The 18,733-nt window shown below is 40.4% G+C and overlaps 1 protein-coding gene across 3 annotated transcripts in view; it reads left to right on the forward strand.

Moving 5' to 3' along the window:
• Nucleotides 1-874: 874 nt before the first annotated feature.
• Nucleotides 875-18,733, forward strand: part of ANAPC5 (anaphase promoting complex subunit 5) — a 32,553-nt gene continuing 14,694 nt past the window's right edge. For 2 of the 3 annotated variants that reach the window (XM_012782300.3, XM_020283039.2), the window contains exons 1-8: nt 875-1,222; nt 4,599-4,678; nt 5,530-5,639; nt 6,502-6,694; nt 14,050-14,116; nt 14,565-14,666; nt 15,654-15,844; nt 18,393-18,474. In XM_012782300.3, coding sequence (XP_012637754.3) covers nt 1,016-1,222; nt 4,599-4,678; nt 5,530-5,639; nt 6,502-6,694; nt 14,050-14,116; nt 14,565-14,666; nt 15,654-15,844; nt 18,393-18,474 — 1,032 coding nt within the window. In that variant the 5' untranslated portion in view covers nt 875-1,015. Of the gene's footprint in view, nt 1,223-4,598; nt 4,679-5,529; nt 5,640-6,501; nt 6,695-14,049; nt 14,117-14,564; nt 14,667-15,653; nt 15,845-18,392; nt 18,475-18,733 lie in introns of those variants that run through there. The other variant, XM_075996534.1, reaches the window with a different exon arrangement.

Raw genomic sequence — 18,733 nt, forward strand, 5'->3', positions numbered from 1 at the left:
ATTCTGAAGATACAGAAGTTGGCTTGAATACAACTCCTGAGTAGCTGGGACTGCAGGCACATGCCACCATGCTGGGCTAATTTTTCTATTTTTAGTAGAGACAGGGTCTCAATATATATATATATATATATGCCGGCATGCCTGTAGTCCCAGCTGCTTGGGAGGCTGAGACAGGAGGATCGCTTGAGCCCAGGAGTTTGAGGTTGCTGTGAGCTAGGCTGACCCCAGGGCACTCTAGCCCAGGCAAGATCAAGATATATATATACATACATACATATATGTATGTATATATATTTTTTTTAGTTGTCCAGCTAATTTCTTTCTACTTTTTTTAGTAGAGACGGGGTCTCGCTCTTGTTCAGGCTGGTCTCGAACTCCTGAGCTCGAACGATCCTCTCACCTCAGCCTCCCAGAGTGTTATGATTATAGGCGTGAGCCACCACGCCTGGGCATATTTGAATTGTTTTTAAATTAAATGAACAAACCAGATACGGTGGCCTGGGCCTGTAGTCCCAGCTACTGGACGGCTAAGGGAGGGGAATTGCCTGAGCACAGGAGTTCTCCACCCTCACGCCTGTGAACAGCCATTGCACTCCAGCCTGGGCAACATTACAAGACCTCGTCTATAAAAAAAAAAAAAAATTTTAACTGAACAAATGGGCAGCCCCTCAGTCTCTTCAACCGCAGACCCCAAGCATCATCCACTCTCCCTTTCATCCTCCAGGTCCTCTGGGAACCTGCTCTCCTTCGCAAGAGTTTCCGTAGGGAATGTTTTTTGTTGCACCGCCTTTGCCCCACCGCGCACCGCACTCTTGAACATTCTGATTGGCTGTAGCGCTCTCATGTGCTCTGACGGGCTACTCTGATTGGCCGATGGCGTGCAGCGAGCTCGAGGATGCCCGTTTCCTGAGATATGGCCGTGGCGGGCGGAGACTTCAATGCGGTTGTGTGGTACCCTGAGGTGAAAGTGGGGCGCGGCGTGCGGCGGTGTCCCGGGACTTAGTCTCGGGACGTTATGGCCAGCGTCCACGAGAGCCTCTACTTCAATCCAATGATGACCAACGGGGTGGTGCACGCCAACGTGTTCGGCATCAAGGATTGGGTGACGCCGTATAAGATCGCGGTGCTGGTGCTGCTGAACGAAATGGGCCGCACGGGCGAGGGCGCCATCAGCCTCATGGAGCGGCGGAGGCTCAACCTGCTGCTCCTGCCGCTGCTGCAGGTGAGAGGCGCCAGTTGACTCCCTCTCATTCAGCAAACTTTTACTGAGCACCTGTTCTGTGCTGGACACTGCTCAGGGCCTGGAGGAATGAGGGTCATCAGATACTATCCCTGCCCTGGAGGAACGTGAAGAAATAAAGATAACTAATACCGCCAGCTAACACTTATTAAGCATTTATGGTAGACCAGGCGCTTTACATGCATGTTTCTTAGCAGGTTCACGTCTGGCGCCAGTATTTATTAGCTGAGTGGCAGGGAGACAGTTATATTCTTAGATCCTCCGTCTTCCGTAAAAGGGGCTACACATAGTCTTGAGCGTTGGATACTCATAGTTGAATCATACAGGTTCCCTACCCTAGTGGATCGCAATAAATAGTAAAAATGACATAAAACTAACAAGGAGCATTGATTGAATACTTAATGTGAGCTAAGCACTTGGTGTGTTGTTTCATTTTCAGACTCAGGTGGTAGCACCACTGCCACTCAGGCAAGTTCCTTAATCTATTTGGGTCTCAGCTTTCTCTATGTATAATGGGAACAATAATAGAAACTATGTTATTAGCACATAGTAAATGCTCAATCAATGTTAGTTGTAATAATATTTTCATTTGAATGTGTTCCTAGAGGGCATATACCTTCCCCTATCAATCATGGTTTTTCCCTTTATTTGTGCGATTATGTGATTGATGTCTCTCTCCCCCACTGGACTGTAACCTCCCATTTTTGTTTGCCCTTATACTCCCAAAACCTAGTACAGTGCCTCAGTAGTTATTTGTGAAATGAATGAAATGTGATATGCCTTCCTCAGAGTGGATGAGTGTACTCATGTGAATGGAGAGGACTTCTTAGAGAAAGGGAGGTGTTAAGCTGGGCCTTGGAGGTTGAGCAGTTGTCTGTTGAGGAACTGGTGGCAGAAACAGAGCTCTGGGGTCCTGGGCCCCCAAATTATATAATCTTAAGAGGTAAATCTAACACAATTAGTATTCAGAGTTGCATTTCTGCCCTTCAATATAGTTTATAAAGGATTTTAAAAAAATCTTCTCTTGTTAAGAGTCTCCAGATCCAAACGGGAAGTATAGTAAAGAAAAAACTAGATAAAAAGAAAAAAAAATTGTAAAATTCATTACTTGTGTTTGTGGGAGAGGGGAATGGGAGGAAGAGGGAATGGAGGACACTGTGGTTAAGAGGCTTGCCCTGTTAAATAAAAGGGGCACTGTCTTTAACTTGTAGCTCTCCGTCCTAGCCACATTACTATTATTATAAGTGCATTTCCCTCATTATTAAAAAAACGTCATAATACTAATATTTTGGTAAATAGGGAAAAGAAACAGTAATGCTAGTGTCTTAACTCTCACCTTCCTGCCTTGCTCATGCTATTTTTTGCTATCTGGGATTCTCCTCTGTGTTTTTTCTCTGGCTGATTACTGTATAGTTTTAATCAAAGTGTGCATAGAGGCCAGGTGTGGTGGCTCACACATGTAATCATAGCACGCTTTGGGAGATTGAGGGGAGAGGATCGCTTGAGGTCAGGAGTTGATACCAGCCTGAGAGAGACTTTGTCTCTACAAAAAAATAGAAGAATTAGCTGTGTGTGACGGTGATCACCTATAGTCCCAGCTATTTGGGAGGCTCAGGCAGGAGGATTGCTTGAGCCCAGGAATTTGAGGTTGCAGAGGTTGCAGTGAGCTCTTATGATGCCATTGCACTCTAGACCAGGCAACAGAGGGAGAACCTGTCTCAAAAAAAAAAAAAATTAGCTTTAGCATTTGATAATTTAAAGGTAAAATTTGGTATAAAGAATGTGTACATACAGTTAATTTAGTAACATTCCAACCAGACTTCAACTCATTTACCAACTGTTTGACTTTTTAAATTAGTTGTTAATTTTTAACTACTTATCTAATACACAAAGTTCCATTGTAAGAGCTTCAAATACAGTAATACAAAAATTGATGGAGTGAAAGGTTATAGTTCTGCATGCTGTCCAATCCTGTTCTCTCTCAGAGATTGTCATTAATATTAATTCATTCAATTATTTATTGAGTACCAGTTTGTAATGGATCTTTCTAGATGCGTATGATTATAGGTGTATGTATATGAATATACTTTTAATTTTATTTCATTTTCTTTACATAAATGCTGCTTCTACAGCTTGCTCCTTTTACTTCACAAGTCTTAGAGATCTTTCCATGTCAGTACATTTGAATAGTCTTTTTAATGGCTGCATTATATTTCACAGTAAGAAAAGCAGCATAATTTAGCTATTTATTATAAGTTATAAATTGAATCTTTATTGACTTTCAGGTTCTTTTCAGTTTTTCTTCATTGCAAAAAATGTATGCCAAACATATCTTCCCTAGAAGTGGAATTGCTGGGTTATCTACATCTAAAGTTGGCATATGTCCTGTCAATTTCCTCCCCCCAAAAGATTCATTGTTTAGTTTGAAACCTCAGGTAGATTGTAATCTTCTTGATAACTGAGGTTCCATGCTCTTTGTGCCTCATAGTACTTTTTATGGACTTTAGCACATAGTATGTCTGCCTACCTTACAAGGTTTGGCCAAGGATCAAAGGAGATTATGTTTGTGAAAAACAGAACACCTACATTTATATAGTGTTTTTCAGTTTACAAAGCAAGTTGTATTATCTTACCTAATCTTTACCCAAAACAAGGGAGATGTTTATTATTATCATCTCCATTTTATAGATGAAGGAGACTAGGACTCGAGAGGTCACAATTTTGCTGTGATTACAAGGCTAACAAGGAAGCAACAGTGGTTCCTCAGACTATAAATCCTAATTTTTTTTCTGTTTTACACCACTGACTAAACAAAAACAGTATGCAGGCCGGACACAGTGACTCACGCCTGTAATCCTAGCACTCTGGGAGGCCAAGGCAGGCGGATTGCTCGAGGTCAGGAGTTCGAAGCCAACCTGAGGAAGAGCGAGACCCCATCTCTACTATAAATAGAAATAAATTAATTGGCCAACTAATATATATAGAAAAAAATTAGCTGGGCATGGTGGCACATGCCTGTAGTCCCAGCTACTCGGGAGGCTGAGGCAGGAGGATTGCTTGAGCCCAGGAGTTTGAGGTTGCTGTGAGCTAGGCTGATGCCACGGCACTCACTCTAACCTGGGCAACAAAGCAAGACTCTGTCTCAGAAAAACAAAAAAACAACAACAATAAAAATAGTATGCAAATGTTAGGTATTACTTTAGTGTTTTGGGTAAGCAGAAAAACCCTGATTTGAGATTTCATGTTTGGAATGATTGTTACAGCATTGGGTTGATAAGTAAATTTATGTTTGCAGTTCCTTATCAATCTCCAGCTCTTTAAAATTTATCCATAACCTCCCTATCTCTTCTTTACTCAGGGCCCAGATATTACACTGTCAAAACTATACAAGTTAATTGAAGACTCTTGTCCACAGCTGGCAAATTCAGTACAGATCAGGTAAACTTCATTTTCTTCTGTATATATGAAAAGGTTTCAAGGTAGATGAAAATTTAAAAAGGATATGTGCTAATTCTTTAATAAAAGCTATCTTTATTATTCTAAGTTGTCTCCTAAGTACCTTACTTTTTAAAAAAAATGGATAACACTAAACATACTGTTTTTTAGGTTTTTTTCCACAAAATTTGTTATTCTACTTGATGTATGTCATTCTTTTTAGTTGTTGCAGAGTATGTCATTCTTTTTAGTTGTTGCAGAGTATTCCATTTTTACTGGCTGATGTGATACTTTGGCAAATTTTATGATCAAGAAAACAGCATTGCCGGGTGTGGTGGCTCACGCCTGTAATCCTAGCACTCTGGGAGGCTGAGGCGGGCAGATTGCTCAAGGTCAGGAGTTCGGAACCAGCCTGAGCAAGAGTGATACCCCGTCTTTACTATAAGTAGAAAGAAATTAATTGGCCAACTAATATATATAGAAAAAATTAGCTAGGCATGGTGGTGCATGCCTGTAGTCCCAGCTGCTTGGGAGGCTGAGGCAGGAGGATTGCTTGAGCCCAGGAGTTTGAGGTTGCTGTGAGCTAGGCTGATGCCACGGCACTCATTGTAGCCTGGGCAACAAAGTGAGACTCTGTCTCAAAAAAAAAAAAGAAAGCAGCATTGATAATTTTCAGAAATATGGGAGTAACATTTTGGATTATGAAGTTTGTTTTATGAGCCACCATTTTATACATGTCCGTGAATTGCTTTTAAAATATTAATATATTTATTTTATATAATTGAGGAATATGAAATGAGGGGAGATGTTCTCAGGGCCTTCCTAAAATATACACCTCAAATTTTCTCATTCAGAATCAAACTGATGGCTGAAGGCGAGTTGAAGGATATGGAACAATTTTTTGATGACCTTTCAGATTCTTTTTCTGGAACTGAACCAGAGGTTCACAAAACAAGTGTAGTAGGTATGAAACTCTTCTAAGAAGAGCAGAGAGTATTTTCATTGAAGGGAGGAGCTTTCTAAGTCATATCTATCATTACTTTGCTATATCTGTGAACAAACATAGTGGGGATGTTGGACATGTTGTAGTTTGTGTTTATTGCCTTGACGTTTTGATCTATATTTACATATTTGTGGAAAAGCACCTTCTCTTTTGTCTACAATAGTTAGAGACCAAGGCTGGTCCTGGGGTTTTTAGGGTTTCCCAGCTCTTTCTCACAGTCCTCTGGATCACTTGTCTGCATGGTACAACTGTAAGTGAGGGTCACCAACCAGACTTATGAAGAGAGGTAAGTAAAAATATATTATTGATATGGTATACAAGGTGAGGGCATATGTATTATTTCTTTGATGCTTTTCTGTTAGCTTTGTATCTGCGTTCCATCCATCTGGCTTTTTTGCATGGTAGTTTTTACATTATTCAACATCGGTTATTTCTCAGTCTCCTCCTATGTGCCAGGCTCTCGACTATACAGGATAGACATGGAATTTCCTCTTTTGGAGATTACCTTCTGGTGGGGGGAGTCAGACTGTAAAAGTAAACCAACAAGTAAGATAATTTCAGATAGTTAAAACAGCTAAGAAGAAAGTAAAATGGAGGATTTAGGGATGGAGATGATGGCAGGGTGGGAGGGCTAAGCCTTGAATAAGAGAAGAAAGCAGCTTTGTAAAGGACAGAGGAAGAACATTCCAGGAGGAGGGAGTGGCAACTTCAAGTGCCTCTTTTTGATTCTTTTGAAGGAAGAATTGTGACAAATTAGTCATCACCACGGTGTAGCCTGGATTTCCATTAATGCTTTCACCTTGTGTATGGTCTTATTTTGTAGGTTTATTTCTGCGTCACATGATCTTGGCCTACAGTAAGCTTTCTTTCAGCCAAGTGTTTAAACTGTACACTGCCCTTCAACGGTACTTCCAAAATGGTGAGAAAAAGACAGTAGAAGATGATGATATGGAACTGACCAGTAGAGAGGAGGGCGAAAGAAAAATGGAAAAAGAAGAACTTGATGTATCTGTAAGGTAACTTGGTTTTTCTGGCAGGGATCCTTCTCCTGTGAAACAGTATAATTCTACGTGTGGTAAATCCTCATTTATTCAGCGTTTGTTGGCTGGCTTTGCCATTTTCCCCCTCTGGATCCAGGAAGTTGACTCCTTGTCCTCTCCCTTGTGATTGGCCAGTGGGAGGCATTGGTGGGAAACTGAGAGGGCCAAGGAGAGTGAGGTGAGGGTGTGGATTCACTGGCTCCCTTCCTTCAGGGCCACAGGGAGCTGCCTGTTGGATCATAGCTTCTGTCAAGTGAACCCTTCCACACTCCTCTGGGGATTTGGTAACTCAGAGCAAGTCTTCCAGGCCTGAGCTGTAAAGGTTACCAGCCCTGGGCACTGTATTGTCCATTATGGCTTCTCTAGCCCCTGCTCCTACTTTTGTAAGTGATCTTCTCAAACTCCTCAATTTGAATGTGCCATTTGTTTTGTGCTGAGACCCTGACCAGTAGTATTCATTACATTATAGTGAATCAACAATTGATTAATTCAGTGAAATTTTATTGAATACCTCCTAAGGCTCTGGGAAGGTGGTGCCATTGTTCACCTAGTTATTCAAGCTTGAAACCCAGGACTGTCCTTGGTTCCTTGCTGTCCTTCACCCTAGTCCCTCAGCAGATCCAGTCAGTCCTTCCTCCCCAATATGTTTGGAACTTGTTCACTTCTCTCATCACTACCGCTACCTCCATAGCTGAAGCACCAAATCTCTATCGGATAACTTTACTAGCCTACCTGGTCTCTTTGCCTCCACTCTTGTCTCCTTATGATCTGGTTGTTAGGCAGCATTCAGGGGAACCTTTAAGAATATAAACAGATCACAGCACTCTTCTGCCCCAAACTATCCTTAGAATTTAGAGAGAAATCTGAGCTTACTCAGTGCCTGCATGACCTGGCACCATCATCTTCCCAAGCTCTCTCCCCTTCACTCTCAGCAGTCTAACTGCTCTGGCTTTCTTTCAGTGACTGGATGACTGGAATGTTCTTTTCTGGCTTTTCACCTCATCTATTCCCTTTCACCATTCAGATCTCAGCTCAGATATCTGATGACATCAACCCACGAGGTAGCCGTCTGACTATAAGGTGGCCCCCATCCCAAATACCTTCATTCTGTTTCCTCCATACCTCTCATCACTAAGTAACCTTTTTAATTTACTTGTTTATCTGTTTCTCCTTTTCACCCTTTGAGAGCTAAGACCCTTCTCTGTCTTGTTTCACCACATTTCCCCAATGTTTAGTACAGTCAGAACTCATGGTATGTGTTCTGTGAATGTATGTTGGATGGATGCATGCAGAAAATCAGAATATAAAGTCCGTCACCCAGTGTGGGAACTGGCCCAATAACACTTTTTATTGACTGATCTTCCTTTTGTTGTCTCACTTCCCCACTTCCCAACCACTGTTACCTAGGGATCATTTCCCAAGTAAACAACTGGTACTTACAGGGGAAAAGATATATATATTTCATATTATTCCCTGCTCTCAAGGAGCCTGCAGTCTGGTGAGGAAGACTGACAAACAGATACAGTGTGTTCAGAGCTCTGAGAGAAGTAAGCCCCATTGGGCACAGTGGTTCATGCCTAAAATCCCAGCTACTCGAGAGGCTGAGGTGGGTGGATCAGTTGAGGCCAGGAGTTTGAGACCAGTCTGGGCAATAGTACAAGACCCCATTTCTATAAAAAATAACAAATTAGCCAGATGTGGTGGCACACGCCTCTACTCCCAGCTACTTGGGAGATAGAGGCAGGAGGATAACTTGAGCTTGGGAGTTCAAGGCTGCAGTGATCTATGATTGTGCCATTGTACTCCAGCCCGGGCAAGAGAGCAAGACCCTGTCTCTTAAAAAAACAACAACAACAAAATAACAACAACAACAGAAAGCCCAGCTGTCCTAAGTAGGTGTTAGGGCATCTTATCATTTTATTGCATTGAGGATTATTAGGCTGCTGTAAACCCTTAACAGCAGTGTGTGGAGAGTGGTGGGGAGAGACATTGTGTGTAGATGGGAACTTTTCTCACATTTCCTATGAGTGGCCTTTGTACTGTCACGTGATTTGTTCTGTACATGCTGGGAGCAAGAAGATAATAGTACCATTAAGTGCTTCCAAAAACTCATTTCCTTATAGTTACTTACAAATACTTCTTATCTAGTGGAAAGGCAGTTCAGTGTAGGGTTAAGAGTCTGGCTCTGGGTTTGAATATCTGCTCCTCTGCCTATGAGTTCTTGGGTGAGTTCCTCACCATTCTGTGTTTCTAGTTCCTCAGTTGCAAAAAGCCTAAGAGGCTTGTTGTGAGAATTAAATGATAAATTCTTGTAAGGTATTCAGAACTCTGCCTAGTATGTAGTAAATGTTCAATAAATGTTAGCTATTATTATTCCACGGTTGCCATCATGGAAGCCAGAACCAGATTCAGTCTTCATTGATAGTAACTATATTTCCCTTTGTTGGTAGCAATTTTATTTTGTGTGATTCTAATTTTTTCTTTCCATTTTATGAACATTATTGCTTCTATGTCCTTTATTATAAGCTATCTGCAGTCCTTTTTTAGAAGTGGTTTCAGTAAATAAAACATTTAAAAACAGTATCATGATGGGCTTTAAGAAGAGGATAGGGCCAGTAGTAGTGTTTCCAGTTTCATTCAAATTCTCATCTGTCCCTAGTCTTTTTCTTTAACAGCCATATTTATTTCAAACCTTGGACTGCCTTTGTTGAAGGGACATTGTAAGAAAAAAGTTTATTGCCCTAGGCACTTAACTCTTTTCCATTTGTCCACTTGGCCTGTGAATTTATTTTCCATTTCCCTCTAGGTCCTCACTGCATCACTGATCTTTGCTGGGTCTGGGGTGGGCTGGTTCTTGCCTGTGCTCTTTTAGTTGCAGAGTCTGACCCGCTGCCTTGGGGATTATTAGGTAACATTTACCAGAAAGGAAACCGAAGTGCTTTATGTGAACACTGTTACTTCTTAAGAGATGTAAAGAAAAGATTCTTTGGTCAAAATGAGTTTGGTAAATGGTACATCAAACAAAAGTAGGCTGGGCATGGTGGCTCACGCCTGTAATCCTAGCACTCTGGGAGGCCAAGGCAGATGGATCGCTCAAGGTCAGGAGTTCGAAACCAGCCTGAGCAAGAGTGAGACTCCATCTCTACTATAAATAGAAAGAAATTAATTGGCCAACTAAAAAATATATATATATATAAAATTAGCCAGGCATGGTGGCACATGCCTATAGTCCTAGCTACTTGGGAGGCTGAGGCAGGAGGATTGCTTGAGCCCAGGAGTTTGAGGTTGTTGTGAGCTAGGCTGATGCCACGGCACTCTAGCCTGGGCAACAGAGTGAGACTCTGTCTCAAAAAGAAAAAGAAAAAAAAAAGTAAAAGTTTTTTTTCTATTAGATTTCTCTAATGTATATCATGAATCACCAAACAAGATGGAGAATACAACTTTTCCCAAATTATTTAACTTCAGAAGCTTTTTTTCCCTTTAGAATACCTGTTCACTTATTCATGTGAAACAGTTTGGGAACTGCTGTATTAGGCACAGAGTGCTTAAAAAAATATTATTTCTGAGTAAATATTGATTTTTTAAAAAATTTTTTTCTTTTTTGTTAACTATGGGCATGATCCTGAAAATACTGATTTTTTTATATGTATTTAACCTATGTAGAGAAGCCATTTCTTTTCTTTTTTTTTTTTTTTTTTTTTTGAGACAGAGTCTCACTTTGTTGCCCAGGCTAGAGTGAGTGCTATGGCATCAGCCTAGCTCATGGCAACCTCAATCTCCTGGGCTCAAGCGATCCTACTGCCTCAGCCTCCCAAGTAGCTGGGACTATAGGCATGTGTCACCATGCCCGGCTAATTTTTTGTATATATATTTTTAGTTGGTCGATTAATTTCTTTCTATTTTTGGTTGAGACAGGGTCTCGCTCAGGCTGGTTTTGAACTCCTGACCTCGAGCAATCTGCCCGCCTTAGCCTCCCAGAGTGCTAGGATTACAGGTGTGAGCCACCATGCCCAGCTTAGAGAAGCCATTTCTTCAGAGTCATGTGACAAAAAAGTATTTATTATTCATATTTTGCTGTCAATATGAAACTATATTTGTGCAAATGTTGATTTTTCAAGTCTAGATTTATGTCAGTGCGTTTCTTGTGTATTGGTTCTGTGCAATCTAAACTTTAGGCAAATGGTTCTTATGGGAGCCTTTTTTTCCTGCTCTCTAATACATACCATCTTGTAACTGTAGCAAAGAGTTAGAAACTTGTCATTCATTCATTCATTCATTTCTCAAATTCTTGTGCCAGATGTGTGCCAGGGCAGGTACTGAGCATTAGCATACAATGCAGGTGGTACTGGGTACTTGCATAGAAATGCAAGTAAGAACAACCAAGTGTGCTATGATAAGCACATCTCAGAAACTGTGGAGCTCAAATGAGAGCTGTTGGAAAAATTCCTGTAGCATGTGACACCAGAGTTAGTCTTGAATTTTGGGTGGTGTACAGCAGTCCAACAGAGGGTGGGAAAATGGGCACTGCAGGCTGAGGAAGCAGCAGAAGCATCTTGGCATGTATAGAATTCATCAGGGTTGGATTGTAGGTGAGGAAGAGAAGGCAGAGAGGTAGGACCACTCCTGATGCTCTGCGCCTGCCCTGCTAAGCTTCATTCTGCTAGGTGAGGGGTACCCCTGAAGGGGTTTACATCAGGGGAGGCAAGATAGATTGGTATTTTAGAAAGGTCACTTTGGGAGTTGTGTAAAATTTAGGTCTATATCTGTATATAATTATATCATGTGAACTTAGGTCCTTCAACATTTTTTTTTTGCGGAATATTTTATTGTGGTAAAATATACATAACATAAAACTTACCATCTTAACCATTGTAAGTGTACAATGCAATGGCAGTAAGTACCTTCACATAGTTATACAACTATCACCACCATCTAGCTCCATAACTCTTCATCTCATAAAACCTACGCCATTAAACAATAACTCCCTATTCCTCCTTCCCCCCAGCTCCTGGAAACCACCATTCTACTTTCTGTATCTATGATTTTGACTCTTTTAAGTACCTCATATGTGTGGAATCATAACAATATTTGTCTTTTTGTGATTAGCTTATTTCACTTAGCATAAGGTCCTCAAGATCCATCATGTTGTAGTATATGTCAGAGTTTCCTTCCTTTCTAAGGTTGAATATTATTCTGTTGTACTTATATATCACATTTTCTTATCCATCAGTGGACACTTGGATTGCTTTTATATTTTAGCTATTGTGAATAATGCTGCTGTGAATATGGGCATACACATATCTCTTTAAGACCCTGCTTTCAGTTTTTTTGTTTATATATCCAGAAGTAGAATTGTTGGATCATATAGTGATTCTATTTTTAATTTTTTGCGGTATCACCATACTGTTTTCCACAATGACTCTATTATCTTACATGCCCACCAACATACACAAGGGTTCCAATTTCTCCATACCCTCGCCAACACATTATTTTCTGTTGTTTTGGTAGTAGCCATCCTAAGGAGTGTGAGATGGTATCTCATTGTAGTTTTGATTTGCCTTTCTCTACGGATTAGTGATGTTGAGCATCTTTTCATGTGCACAGTAGCCCTTAGTATATCATCTTTGGAGAACTATCTGTTCAAGTCTTTTGCCCATTTGTAAATTGAGTCGTTGTCTCTTTGTTGTTGAGTTTTAGGAGTTCTCTACAATATTCTGGATATGAATACCTTATTAGATACATGATTTGCAAATATATTTTCCCCCATTCCATGAGTTGCTTTTTTACTCTGTTTATATTATCTTTTTTTTTGTTTTTTAAGAGACAGGGTCTTGCTTTGTCATCTAGGCTGAAGTACAGTGGTGTGATCATAACTCACTGCAACCTTGAACTCCTGGGTTCAAGCTGTCCTCCTGCCTTTGTCTCCCAAGTAGCTGGGACTGCAGACATGTGCCACCATGCCTTGCTAATTTTTAAAAAATTTTTTGTAGATGCTAGGCACGGTGGCTCACGCCTGTAATCCTAGCACTCTGGGAGGCCAAAGTGGGTGGATCGTTTGAGCTCAAGAGTTCGAAACCAACCTGAGCAAGAGCGAGACCCCGTCTCTACTATAAACAGAAAGAAATTAATTGGCCAACTGATATATATATATATAAAAAATTAGCCGGGCATAGTGGCACATGCCTGTAGTCCCAGCTACTTGGGAGGCTGAGGCAGAAGGATTACTTGAGCCCAGGAGTTTGAGGTTGCTGTGAGCTAGGCTGATGCCACGGCACTCACTCTAGCCTGGACAACAAAGTGAGACTCTGTCTCAAAAAAAAAAAAAAAAAAAATAGAAAGAAATTAATTGGCCAACTAATATATATAGAAAAAAATTAGCCGGGCATGGTGGCGCATGCCTGTAGTCCCAGTTACTTGGGAGGCTGAGGCAGAAGGATTGCTAGAGCCCAGGAGTTTGAGGTTGCTGTGAGCTAGGCTGATGCCACGGCATTCACTCTAGCCTGGGCGACAAAGTGAGACTCTGTCTCAAAAAAAATAGAATTTCAAGGTGGTAATAGCAAAGTATTAACCTAATTTGCGGGTCTTCTAAGTGTGGGCCCCTATATGACCATATAGTTCCCATGCCCATGAAGCTGGCACATCTGGAAGGAAATACAAAAGTGGTCTCAAAAAAAAAATTTTTTTTTTTTTTTTGTAGAACCAGGGTCTTGCTGTATTGCCAAGGCTGGTCTCAGACTCTTGGGCTCATGCGATCTTACCTCTCCGTTGGTTTCCCAAAGTGCTGTGATTACAAGTGTGAGCCACCTCACCTGGCCCAGATTGTCTTTTGATGTATAAAACTTACAATTTTCATGAAGTCCAATTTGTGTATATTTTGTTGTTGTTGCCTGTGCCTTGTCACGCCAAATCCAATGTTGCGAAGCTTTTACCCTATGTTTTCTTCTAAGAGTTTTATAGTTTCAGGTCTTACATTTAGGTCTTTTATCTCTTTTGAGTTAGTTTTTGTACATCATATTAGATAAGGATCCAGTTTCATTCTTTTGCTTGTGGATTTCTAGTTCTCCCAGCACTGTATATTTAAAATACTGTCTTTTCCCTATTGAATAGTGTTAACAGCGTTGTGAAAAATCATTTGATCACATATATAGAAGGGTTTATTTCTGGGCTCTCTGCATTGGTCTCAACATCACTTTTTAGTAGTCCTTTTTATTAATATTTCTGAGAGAGTTAACTTAAAGTTTTTGAACTTTTCTGATATAAGAGTGGATTTGATTTTTTAAATATTATTTTCACTCTTACATAATTCTTTACTATTTTTTTTTTTTTTCCAGAGAAGAGGAAGTATCTTGCAGTGGGCCTCTGTCCCAGAAACAAGCAGAATTTTTTCTTTCTCAGCAGGTACGTTAATTCTGTATTTAGGCCGGGCGTGGTGGCTCACGCCTGTAATCCTAGCACTCTTGGAGGCCAAGGCGGGAAGATCATTTGAGCTCAGCAGTTTGAGACCAGCCTGGGCAAGAGCGAGACCCCATCTCTACTAAAAATAGAAATAAATTAGCTGACAACTAAAAAATATATAGAAAAAAAATTAGCCAGGCATGGGGGTGTGCATGCTTGTAGTTCCAGCTGCTCAGAAGGCTGAGGGAGAAGGATCACTTGATCCTAGGAGTTTGAGGTTGCTGTGAGCTAGGCTGACACCACGACACTCTAGACTAGGCAACAGAGTGAGACTCTGTCTCAGGAAAAAAAAAAAAGGAAAAGAAAAGTAATCAGGTGATGCTAGTTAGTACATATTTCCATCTGTTTATTGATCATTTCTTTCTACTGAGTTGTCATTTTTAAATTTCAGGCTGCTTTGTTAAAGAATGATGAGACTAAAGCCCTCACTCCAGCTGCCTTGCAGAAAGAATTAAACAACTTGTTGAAATTTAATCCTGATTTTGCTGAAGCGGTGAGTCTTTCCTTGAATTTGCTGAGTTGGAAAGGAGTGATAAGGCCACTCTTTATATCAAATAGCCATGCAAATGAAGATTGGTCCATTGGCCCAGGTTCTTAAAAGAAATCATGTTGTTGGCAAGCAAACAACTAAGTGTAGGTTGCAAAGCTCTCCCCACTCTCCCTGGCCATAGAGGATTTCTTCAATCTGTTAATGTTCTCTTCCATTCATCATCTTTCTGATATTGTAAATTACTAACTGGAGATGATAGAGTAGACTTACCAAAAAAAAAAGTTTGGGGGCTGAAAAAATATTTTCCTTTCTCCTTTTTTGTGAATGTTTATTTGTTTTTAAAGTTCTAATAATTCCATTCTTTATTGGCTTTTCTTACTCTGAAAACTTTCTTCATAGGATTATTTTTGGATTTGACATCTGATTTTATCCATGTGTAGACATATATCTATTTTGCTTCTCAGTAACTGGTATTTGAACATTAGGAGGAAAGTTTAATTCAGTGATTTCAAAAAAGAAAAGAAAAGAATTACCTTAGTAAACGTCTCACTGTGTTTTAACTTGGACATTTAGAAAAAATAATTTTATAACATATCTGAATCCAGGTTTTAAGATCTTTAATTTTGAACTCTCGGTGTTTCTTAATAATATCTGAACTAGGTGAGGCCTGCTGTCCTCATCTGTCACCCACAGGTCCTAATGTAACTGGTGTCATAGTGGATGTAGGTTTAGGATAAAACTGACACAAATATGAATGAAACTCCTGGTTTTCTTGCGGACTCCCTCCGGGTAGTCGGGAGGAGGACTGTGCCAAACCAATGTGTCTTGAACCTGCCTTAATTTGCCTGTAGGGAAAAGGTTAAGCTAAAACTATGATCCTCTTGTTGGAAGGGTAGAGGACACAGGGTGCTTGCAGCCAGTGGAACTCTGCAGTAGTCTTGCACAAGAGGTAGAGAACATTTAAAATATGTTGATTATTTCTTATTTTAGCATTATCTCAGCTACTTAAACAACCTCCGCGTCCAAGATGTTTTCAGTTCAACACACAGTCTCCTTCATTATTTTGATCGCCTGATTCTTACTGGAGCCGAAAGCAAAAGTAACGGGGAAGAGGGTTATGGCCGGAGCTTGAGATATGCTGCTCTGAACTTGGCGGCCCTGCACTGCCGCTTCGGGCACTAGTAAGTTTATAGACACTTTTGTCTGTGCAGAAATTCAAGAAACTAACTCTCAGAAGTTAAGTGAGATGCATTTAAAAAATAATATATTTTTAAAAAAGGAAGAAGAAAAAGAAGAGACTCTTCAACCTGGACTGGTCAATAACTTCCAAAGAGGCAACCTTTTTGCCCTGGAACGAAAGTTAATGAAAACCGGCTACCTAAATAGTCTGCCCCCTGGTGTCACTATTTAGCATTGCTGTCTTAGTGCCCGCCCTCTTTCATTCCTTCTAAGAACAAAGCCATTCAGTGAAAAGGAAATTAGGTCATTAGGCCAGATAGTCCCTAAAGGATTTTTCAGAGGTAATAATGAGGATGCAAAAGCTATTTTCTGTATTTCAAAAGACATTTGTGCCTTTACTGGATGAAAGTCTACACAGGCTTACTGAAAGTCACATGCTCGCTTTTGGATAGAATTCAGGCAGCTCAGTGAAGTGGTACTGGTTTATTCTGTTGCCTAGATACATCAGTGTTTTTAGTGGATAGAAATAGGAAAACCAATTAATTATTTAGTAAATCGAGTTAAGTATATAAAAAAGTCTTTCAAAACATGGAAGTTATCTTGGAAACAATGAAATGTGAATAATGGTGAAGGTAAGAAATTACTAATTGAAAGAGGCCCCCTCCCCTGGGCTTTTTATGGGTTGAGAGAAATGTCTCTGCTACAGGCATCTGTGAATAGAGGCTCTAGGGTATATTAATGGGAGTGTAATGTCCAAAATTCAAGAACTGAGACTTCTATCCCTTTCTCTGTGGGCCAGGTAATAGCTAGGGAATTCTATTAATTTCTGGTTGTCAGGGTTTAAAAAGGACATAGATAAGCTGGAGTTTGTGTCAGGGACAGTCTCAGGGCGTTGAGACATTCAAAGCCATGCCATATAAATAATGTGGGAAGGATGTGAGAATGTTTGGTCTGGAGAAAAAATAATGCAGCCAAGCATGTGTTTGACATCTTCATGTAGTAAAAGGTCATGAGATAAGGGCTTAGATTGGTCGAAGCTGTGGCTACTAGAGAAGATTGAGACCTGGTAAGTATAAGTTAAAGGGCAAAATATTTTTGTTCATTATAAGGAAGACATTTCCCCTTATAGGATTCTGAGCAAGGGGTCAGTGGAGTGCTTGAGCCTAGACCAGGGATGTCATTAAGGGCATTCAAGCATCAGATTGATAGTTGTGCCCCCAAAATGTTTCAGGCTTCTCCAAAGTCCATGATTTTGTGAGATTCTACAATATCTTGTAATAACTAAGTTCTTTTTGTCTGCCCAGCTTTAATAACCCCTTCCTTGATCAGGGCCTTTCATTTCTTATCTACTCATAAATAATAGCAACACCATTTGTAATATTTTCCAATGAGCTGTTTAAACAATTTAAAAAATGTCCCCCAGGATTTACAAATTTATATACAGCCTTCTAGATACAAATAATATTTATTTATTTTTTTGGAGACAAGACTTTTGCTCTATTGCCCAGTGGCATCATCATAGTTCACTGCAACCTCAAACTCCTGGGCTCAAGCAATCCTCATGCGTCAGCCTCCCGAGTAGCTGGGACTGCAAGTGTGTGTCACCATGCCCGGTTAATTTTTCTATTTTTTGTAGAGACAGTGTGTCTCTTTTGCTCAGACTGGTCTCGAACTCCTGGCTTCAAGCAGTCTTCCCACCTCAGCCTCCCAAAGTGCTAGGATTACAGGCATGAGCTACTGTGCCTAGGCAAGATTTCTTAAAAATATTTGTAGCTATTTGTTGAACATCTGCTGCGTACTGGGCACTATTTTAGGTACTGGGGTTACAGCGGTGAAAAAAAGAGAAAAAACTCCTGTTATGGAGCTTCTAGTGGGGAGAAAGACCATAGAAAATGCTGAAGGTAATTGTTATATGTCATGTAGTGATAGACCGGTGTAAGGGATTTGAGAGTGGTGACGGGGAGTGCCATTGTTTTCATAGGGAACACTTCAGCAGTGTGCACAGATCACTCACTCCCTCGATTTGTAAATCTATTTAAATATTAAGGTAGCAGGTCAACCTTCCTTAATCTCTGCCAACTTAATATTTGAACAGAGATTTAAAGGAAAGAAAATCTCAGAAGTGGGAACCTCAAAATGTTTTAAAACTAGTTTTGAAAAGATAATGGAAGTCACAGTTGTACATAGTAAAAAAAAATTCAAATAATGCAGAAGGGAATGTAATGAAAAGTAAAATATTATATTCTCTCTTTGCCCCTCCCCTCAGCAATGGACAACTAAGATAAACATCTTAGGAGCAGAGATAAAGCCTTTTTGTGCCTTTTAGTAGAAATTCACCTTAGAAGAAGAGACACATCCTATATCTCCACTGTTAATGTTTCTTGCTGCTGGGGTTGGGGTGTGCCTGTGAGAGAACAAGCCCATAAATAGTCACAACTTCCAACCCAGAGACCTGCCCTCAGAATAATTGTGTACAGATGACTTCCTGCTGCTGTTACTTGTGCATGTTTGTGATTGTTAATGAGATATTAATGTTCAGTCTGTCATTAGTCAACAGGCAGAGCTCGCCCTGCAGGAGGCAATTAGGATTGCCCAGGAGTCCAATGATCACGTGTGTCTCCAGCATTGTTTGGTGAGGCCATCCTCTGGTCTTGGGAGTTTTGCCCATGGGTTCAGTTGGAAGGAAGCCCTTCGGAAGGGTCCCATTTGAATTGGGTTGTTTGCAATTGGAGCAAATGTCTTTGGTGGCAGAGGGAAACTAGTTAGGTGGTCATGGGAATTCAGAAAAGGCAACCAATATTTATTTATTTATCTTTCTTTTTTTTTTTTTTATAATTTTTTTTGGTTTTTTTGAGACAGAGTCTCACTCTGTTGCCCCTGCTAGAGTGCCG

Source organism: Microcebus murinus, chromosome 22 (genome assembly GCF_040939455.1).
Source record: "Microcebus murinus isolate Inina chromosome 22, M.murinus_Inina_mat1.0, whole genome shotgun sequence".
Taxonomy (NCBI): domain Eukaryota; kingdom Metazoa; phylum Chordata; class Mammalia; order Primates; family Cheirogaleidae; genus Microcebus; species Microcebus murinus.